General features: G+C 39.1%; 1 protein-coding gene across 1 annotated transcript; it reads right to left on the bottom strand.

The window, feature by feature from the left end:
- Positions 1–5,677: 5,677 nt before the first annotated feature.
- LOC139912590 (endonuclease domain-containing 1 protein-like) lies at positions 5,678–8,780 on the bottom strand. Its single transcript, XM_071900430.2, has 2 exons — positions 8,487–8,780; positions 5,678–6,388 (listed from the first exon to the last, which is right to left on the bottom strand). Exons 1-2 carry the CDS (start codon positions 8,778–8,780, stop codon positions 5,882–5,884), a joined length of 801 nt encoding a protein of 266 aa, XP_071756531.2. The 3' UTR covers positions 5,678–5,881.
- Between the last annotated feature and the right edge of the window lie 245 nt (positions 8,781–9,025).

The following is a 9,025-nucleotide window of genomic DNA, read 5'->3' as shown; positions in this document are numbered from 1 at the left end:
GCTGGACACTTCTCAATCTTTAAGAAATAAAAAAAAAAAAAGACTTACATCTACTGGCACACTAAACTATTACGCTCTGACCTGCAATGTCATGCAATAGCTTGATTAAAAATTGTTCTCTTTCCATGTTATGTTTGCATGTCGATCACCCTGTATAATAAGAACTCAGAAACATAAACAGCTTTACCTTTTGATAAAGATCGGGCCATTTTTTCTGCCTTGGGGCAGCAAACCTCTTCAGCCTTGCCATCCACTCATCATCTCCCATGGCCCTCTGTTTTTTTTTTTTCTTTAGAGGCCATCTGAGGGCAACAGAGAATGGAAATCAAGTCAACTCCTCAATATTATGACATGTACAGGATCTTGTTATATAGGCTAGCAAGTATTTAACAGGAGTTCCAGACCAACAGACCAACTAAAATTCATTGTCATACCACAATTATACATTTATCATAAGGTTACCATCAATAATGTATTGGGAGAGACTGTGACTTGTCAATATTCAATATTTCTTATCTCTTCAGTTATGTATTCTGATCAGTCTAAAGCATAGCCATTTACCTAAAAAAATGTTTTAAATGTATTTATTTAGCATTTGTGTAGGGTTTCATTCCAAAATGCTATATAAGAAATTTGAATACAGTCTACATTTTGGCTAAACCCTTCCAGTTTTACTGGAATGAATGAATGAATGAATTAGTGATTAAATTAATTAATTAATTAATTACCCTCCAAATGTCATGGTAAGGATCAAAATAGCCAGTAACTTCACTAATATTCAATTATTTTACTTTCAATATCTTTCAAATGGTGGCTATCTCACTTTGGAGGCCTTTTGTCAGCTTTTGGGTGGGTGGAGCATACAGGACGCATTGAAGTAAATGAAACGTACATACAGGATTCAAACTTCATGTAAGGAGTAAATCCAGACAGTATCTGAGGCTGACCAAAATACATGGAGAATAAATGAAGCAACCCTGCCCTCAAGTGTTGAGCAGAGAGATCGCTGCACAGCAGAAACTACACAAAACTAAACTGAGTGAGAGTGAGACCCAATCCCAAAAGCCAAATGAGGAGTAGACTGCAAAAAATCTCCATCTTAGAAATCTCCATCCCAGTCATTCAGTCTATTATTGAGTCCTAAAATTGTAATTTTCTTAAAATAAGTGAAAAAATCTGCCAATGGGGTTAGATACAAATCAACTTGTTTTGAACTTTGTAGAATCAAGTGTAATTTTCTTGATAGTAGTGCAGACTTGTTAAGATGGACGTTTTTTGAAGTGTAAACGTCATTGTGCACGTGTATGTGTGTGTGTGTGTGTGTGTGTGTGTGTGCAAACATGTAGGCATGTACTGTGGGTATAAAAATGCTGTACATCATATAGCTGCATAGTTAATACTTACCATATTTCTTAATACTCTACCACACCAATATTGTGACTATAGTCCTTCTTGAAGGAAACCAAGAGTAGAAAGCTCTGGGATAAAACTTTATCTTGACCTGTGCAAATAGTTTATAGCCATTGCAATGTATCATATGCAGCAGGATAAAACTGAAGCCGTTGTACTTCTAAAAGCAAGTATACTCTTAATCAACTGTATACTTTTACTCTTAATATTTACCTGTTTCTATGGTTTATCACATCTTGCAGCTGTAGGAGTAAAACAAGGAGGAAAGGAGGAAAACTATTCTGTGATGGACCTACTTATTTTGAAATTTGAGCAACTTTGTACAGACATAGCTGTGCTATACAACAAGTATGGAAGAAAAAATGCATTTGTTATACTTGTTCTGTGGATACTAACGGCAACAAATAAAGCAAACAAGACATCTTTTTTTTCCACTTCTCTGCAGTAGTTACATGTCATATTACTGCAAGGCAAGTTGCGGCATTGTTGTGATCTGCCGTACTCGATAACACGGCTAACATCGGTCATTTTAAAGCAGACACCTACTGTGCCATCAAAAAAGCTCCCCATCTATGCATCGCTCTTGCAAATATTGTTCACTAATATTGCAACAGCCACAGAAAATTAGAATTTTCCAAAGAAGTTCTCAGAAGTGGAGCAACAGAGCAGCAAGCATGGAGTAAAACATACTTAGGACTTATTTAGTATGGGCTTCTGCATACTCTTCTTCATTTACTTTGCTTGTTTTGTCAACAATGTTATCCCGTATGTTACATCAGGTTAGCTAGCTAAAGCTAATTAGACAGCTAGTTCTGCTCAAACTTTGTGTTGCACAGCTACAAGAATGAGGTCACGCTCCTTGTGCCCTTTGAGCTCGGACTTTCTCTGTTAGCAGCGATGCTCATAGCTTCACTTTGCATTCCAGCAGGAGAATAAAGCCTCCCATATGATCACGGCCGGCCACGCCCTTTGTGTACCTAGCATTCAAGCTATGAATTGTCCAAATGCCTGCATTCTTGGAAATCGTTATGTCTTCATATTAAAGATTTCTATGAGTGTGTCTGTGTCTCCCCCTGCAGGCCGACAGCGTGTGGATGGAAATGGACGACCAGGATGACATGCCCACAGCTGATGAGCTGGAGCAGTGGATTGACGACGTGCTGTCTGGAAAGATCGACCCAGATGATGATGATGATGAAGAAGACGATGATGACGATGATGATGATGAAGATGACGATGACAACGACGACGACAACGACGACGACAACGACGATGATGAATAAATGTTCATCACCATCTTTCGGTTCACTTTGCTTTAGCCAGTAATGGCAAAAACCAACTGTAGCACCAATTTATTCTAACATCTTGCAGCAAACACACTTTGTGTCAGTTCCTGTTTGCTTCCTGTATGGTTTCCTCAAAGCCTTTGAGGGACAAGTAACATGGCCCGATGGGAAGCTTTTAATTTCAGTCAGGATAGGAGATTTTCAAAGAAGCAGAAGAGGATTTGTGTCTCTGTAAAAAGGAGATGTGGTTCAAAATGTACGTGTGCTGTATGTCCTTTGTTACAATGTTCAAATGTTTGTCTCACCTCTGGGGCTCACTGTGAATGTGAGTAAGGAGGCTAACCGAGTGAAACTTCCCCCACATTGTCTATCTAGCATCACAGAACAGGGATCACCCCTCTCTCCTTTCCTCCAATTTACTGTAATTCTGTTTCAGCGACATGTTTTCTACTGGATGAAGAGAAGAAACAAACACTTTATTGTACTATTTTTTTAAAGAGAACAAACTTAACCTCACTGGATAGTCTTAAGATTATGAAAATCTTGGAAAGAGATTAAGATCCTGGAGTCCACACGGAAATCACAAAATAATTTGATTGTTTCTGCTCTGATATTAAAGAATAATAAGAGAAAACTATTTTAAAACAAATTATGTTGTTTGTTGTCATTTCTATATGAAACATCACTCTTTGTGTGTGTGTGTGTGTGTGTGTGTGTGTGTGTGTGTGTGTGTGTGTGTGTGTGTGTGTGTGTATGTATGTGTGTGCACAGTACAGTAATTTAATAGAAAATGCTGTCAATTGGCAGCCTGCAGGTTTATATTACTCAAATTTCAGCAAATTATACCATGAATTGTAATATTGTTAATTCGATAATTCTGATGCAATGGACTGGTTAATCAATGACACCATTAACTCTAATGTCAATTTTAATAAATTAACATCACCTGGGTAAAGTAAGTAGTGTTAATTTTCACTGTTCAGCAAAAAAAAAAAAAATTATCACTAAAAACTATTGTTCTGAAACAAAATCACATCGGTAGGGAAACAAGGAATCATCTGATTTGCTGCTGATGTGAAAAGTTCAGCCATCTTTTTTCCACACATTTTCCAGGTCAACAAGCTCTATAGGAAGTCAGTGAGCATCCAGTACCTTGTTGATTGTGTTGTTCGCAGTGTGAACGCATGATTAGAGCAACTCTTACTTGATATCAAAACATAAATTAATTGCTATAAAAATTCTGCAATTATGTGTAACTTCACATTACATTTGTGACTGCTGACAACGTCAGCTATCCTGAAACCACAAGGTTTTGCCCAGTGAAAGTCATTTATTACATATCAGTTCAATTTACCTATTGATTAGTGAACAGCTGGCCTCATACTGCCTCAGCAGCTGCGTCAAGCAGACACACAGCCAGGATCTATGTTAGGGTGCACAGGACATTTTGGAAAATAACATCCACTGTATGCTATAGATTCCTCTTCAATATATTCTTTATTTTCACCTTGCTATTTTGTATGACTTACTTTGTATAACTCCAAAAAATGATATATGTTAATCAATAAGGATTTGAAAACTGTGACTGAAACTAGTTCAATTAACACAGAATCTAACCAAACACTATGATATTCTCAATAATAACAATACTGGGTTAACTGCCCAGTTAAACATTTTTAGATTAAAACTATCACAACCTGCATCTTCATCTACGGTAGGTAAATTAATAAATCAAGAACATGGAAATTATTCCTATCATACAAAGTGTCGTTCAGCTTTTGCCGACTCATTGGGTTTGTTCATAATTTGTAACTTTCACGACTATCCTGTATCACCAGATAGTAATTTGATGACTTTGATAACTATAGGGCATGTAACTACAACTTGGTGAGGTGATAAATCTGAAATGGGGAGTGGAGGTGATTCAATTACCACCATAAGCAGCCACAACAGTGTCAGTTGGTTATGGAATTACCAAAAAGTCTCAATTAGTTACCTCCGCTGTTACATAATATGTTAGCTGGGAAAGGCATTCAGCTAAAAAATGGATTAACCTGTACTCCAAGCTAAGCCACAGATATTGAAAATTCAACTTGAGTAATCTCATATACATTTTGTGTTGATATTGGGAGATTTTAATATTTTACTTAACCTTTAAAGTGGTAAAGTTCATAATGGCTGCCCCTAGTATAATTTGTCAGAAAAAAACATTTAATTATATATATATTATATATTATATATATTATATTTTTTTTTTTTTGTAGAAAGAGCTCATACATGCCCTTTTATTTTGGAAGCAAAATTGTTAAACTGGAAGCTATCTGCAGCTTGTTTAATGGAGATACTATCAAATAGAACCGTTACCTTTTTTTTGAAGATTTTTTTTTTTTTTTTTTGGGGCAGTTTTTTTTTGCTTTTGTTACAGTTGAAAGTGGAGAAAGACAGGAACGATTAGGAAAGAGAGAAGAATGAATGAAAGACATAAAGAATAAAATAATCAAGTGAGATAAAGGTCCTGAACCGGATTTGAACCCAGGACGTTGCTGTTACGTGGTTTGGGCCTTAGACCACTGAGGCACCAAGAAGTCCCAGAACCCTTCCCTGTTATGAACCAGGAAATGCTCTTCTGTGACGTTCTTACCCCATGACATCACGCCAACCCTGCCATGAATAACCCCCTCTGTCATTTGAATTTGTTAGGATTTTAAGTCATGAATTTAAACCAGAAATATCATAAGATTTTTAGCAAGTATATACTGTATATAGTATGCATCATTTCTAAAAAATAAATAAATAAACTAAACTAAATTGTCACTGCTATTTATTAGACCAAATAAATCATGTGGCATTCATAATGTTTGTTCATTGCCTTCACCTGCTTATTCCTATTCAGGGGGATCACAGGGTGAACACAGATAGACAATCACTCACATTCATACCTATGGGAGATTTAAAGTCTTCGATCCTCCTGACTTGAAAATCAGCGCACCCATGGGAAATCCACATGAACACAGGGAGAACAAACTTCACACAGAAGAGGTTAGGAATTGAACCCAGGACCTTCTTGCTTTATTTTAAAGTGAAAGACAGCAGAGGTTCTTCCCACTCAGATAATTCAAGTCACAACCATACATCAGTAACATTGAATTTCTTTACTGTATTTCATCATATTGAGAATTTCTGCATCAGCATCCCCCAGGGAACACAGTGAATATTTGAACTTTATAGTAACCCTGCAGTCTAGTCTCTAGAGCTCCGACAGACTGCAGATTCTCCACTCTTCCATTTTGATCAGGCCCAATGAAACCATTAGAGCGGTTCCCATTAGGGTCAAGGCAACAGTAAGCATTCCAATAAAACTGAGCCACCCTAACACCTCCTCCAATCTGTTGATTTCCAGGAATCACACCAGTGACTACATAGGCCTGGGTGCAACCCTGCAGGATGTTAACCAGGTCCATCTCATGGCTCTTCCACTTGCCACGGTTGAAGCTGCTGTCCTGAGGGGCAGCGTTGGTCAGGGTGGAGGTGGCCAACATGGCAGATTGAGTGGCGGTATGGAACACCGGGTAGAGGTGGCCCTTGTCATAGCCGGAGCCTTCGTAGTCTCTGTTCAGAGCCTGGTGCTGACCTCGTTGGGGAGCGGGGACACTTGTCGATAGATCCATGCAAGGGATGGTTCCACCATCCAGCTGTGAACATTACAAGAAACAATATTATCAGATATAGCGTGTGTTTTTAAACCTTATTATACAACGGGGTAGTTTCAGCAAACCAATCTGATTGGTTAAAGACCAGTGTTGGGCAAGTTACTTGGAAAATGTAAAATATTACTCTTTACTTATTTCTTCTTTAAAAAGTAATCACATTACTTTACTTATTATGCTACAGGAAAAGTAATTAGTTACATTACTTGTTACATGACTTTCCTCCACCCCCCCCCCCCCAAAAAAAAAAAAAAAAACTGATTTATTGAAACGATGAGGACAGCTCACAAGAGCAGAGCTCCTGACCACAGCCAGGCCTGCTGTTCAGAAGTGAAACAACAATTGTATCTCATAAGGAGAAGCTTCTCCAACCTGTTGTCAGACAGTCTGTTCCTTCTGGAGGTGAGCAGCAAACTTCCTAAACTGAACAGCCGCTCCACAGGCACTATGGGTCCCGGGTCGGGGTATTGTACTTCATGTAAAAGTTTTGGATGTTTGAGAACTGGTTGGGTGTCTCCATCCCAAATCCTCCTGACTTCAAATAATCCATCACTTCTTTTTCTGCTAAGTAGCTGTCCACCACCATGTCCTGCTCTGAAATCCAGCTTCTGTTTAGCTTCTGTTGTTTAGTCGGAGTGCATTCGTCGTTGGCAGTAGATGCCTCTTTGTTGGGTTGTTTTTCCCTGAGTTTCTCATCGCTGTGTTGCGTATCAGATGCTTTGATAAATTGGATGTTGTGTTTTTCGCTGTGGAAAGCGGTTTGCTGCCACACAAAGTTTACAACGGACAATAATGTTCTTTGCATCCTTGACTGAGATAAATTCAAAGTAATGGGAAAACGTCCAGCTGAAAGCTGCGTCTCACCCTCACCCTCCATCTTTTGTTTTGCTTTTTTAGGTAGTAGCCGACATAAACCGGCTCGCGCATGTCCTTAAGATACACGGGAGGAAAAAAACAAACAGGGATTTGGAGAGAAAAAAAAACCTTCGAAAATTTCAAAGGAGAGAACAGAAAAGGTTGATGGGGTTCAGGCTTAAGTAACGCAGTAACGGAGCGTTACTGGGATTAGTAGCCTAACTGTAATGTAATTACTGAATTTGAAATTGTAATCCCTTACACTACTCGTTACCGAAAAAAGTAATCACATTACTGTAACGCGTTACTGAGTAATGCGTTACCGCCCAACACTGTTAAAGATGTGTTCCAGCCGTGCTTATAGTCCCTTAAAACACAGGTAGCCATGCTTCAGCAACTGCTATGAAGACATTTAGTTAGTTTACAATCTTTCTTGTTTTCTTCTGCTTTTTACTCTCTGCGTACTGTGCGCAGCCTCGTTGTTGCCAATCTGCCCCCTGCAGCCTCTCCACAGCTCAGGCTCACCAGGCTGTACAGCACACCAGCAATCACACAAGACGCACAGAGAAAACAGACAAACACAGAACACAGGGACGAAGACTCTTCTCCTGTCACCCTCTTAGCAGCCAGCAGAAACAAAAAGCACTGTGGGACAGAGCGACATTGTGCACCCACCCAACAAAATGAAGCTCATAAACACACAAGATGTAAGGCTTTTAAAGGGAAGAGCTGCCTGTCACCAACCTCCCTGCTCTGATTAAGGAATGCGCTACAGGTGAGACTTCAAAGTCCTGCTGTGACAGAGAAACCATACAGAATGCACTTTAGAGTATAGGCAAGATGACTAAGTGGAGAAGTCAGAGGGGGTTACTAACATAAATACCCTCACATCTGGGAAATGCCCATTACTGCAGCGCAGTTTTTTTACTGTTAGAAAATAAGAAGTTTGACTGGACACATCTTGATTATTTTCGTCTTTACTGCGATATCTACCAGATTTTTCAACCAAAGACAATTGTTCTTTTGGTGGACCAAAAGAAAGAAATTCACTATTCACTTGTAGATATTCCCAGCAGAATGAGCTGAAACAGTGACCTGCTTCTGAAGTTTGAAAACAGCATTGTTTAATGACATTTAACCAGGTCTCTGGAGCAAAACTTTTGGAATCAATACACATAGTTTAACTTAACTGAAAATAATTAAACACCTGAAGTTAAGGCAACAATACCTGTGGCTCGATGTACCATCTGTCAACTCTGGTCATGGGTGGATGCTGAAACTCATAAGCAGAGTACACTGGGATCCTGTTCACTGTGTCGTAGAGTGTAGCGTAGAAGTACTGCGGCTTCTTGTTCTGGTCCAGGAGACACTGACATATCTGCTGGTAACGGTTGTTGTATGAGGAGTCAGTGAGGATTGTTGGATGGTTACCATTCAGAAAGAACTGTTGACAGTTTGTAAACAAGCTCACTTCTCCTTTGGAGAGCAGAGGAAACAGTAGCAGAAAAACTACCTGGAACATATTGTCTGAAGTCTGTTCTTGGGTAGACAGCTGTGGAGGTAGAAGTACTGACTGGTTTATATATGCAGGGCTTCCAACCCTCACACATTGAACAATTTGCTCCACTCACGCAATCACACCACACTTCACACATTTTATCACATTTGGATAGAAGTACACTATTTCTCATTTTTTTGGTTATTTTCAGGAGCCAGGTTTCTGCTAGCACAGGTCCTCTGCATGCATGGAAGTATTATATTGTCAAA

Source organism: Centroberyx gerrardi, chromosome 23 (assembly GCF_048128805.1).
Source record: "Centroberyx gerrardi isolate f3 chromosome 23, fCenGer3.hap1.cur.20231027, whole genome shotgun sequence".
Taxonomy (NCBI): Eukaryota; Metazoa; Chordata; class Actinopteri; order Beryciformes; family Berycidae; genus Centroberyx; species Centroberyx gerrardi.
This window is presented reverse-complemented; position numbering and strand designations above follow the sequence as displayed.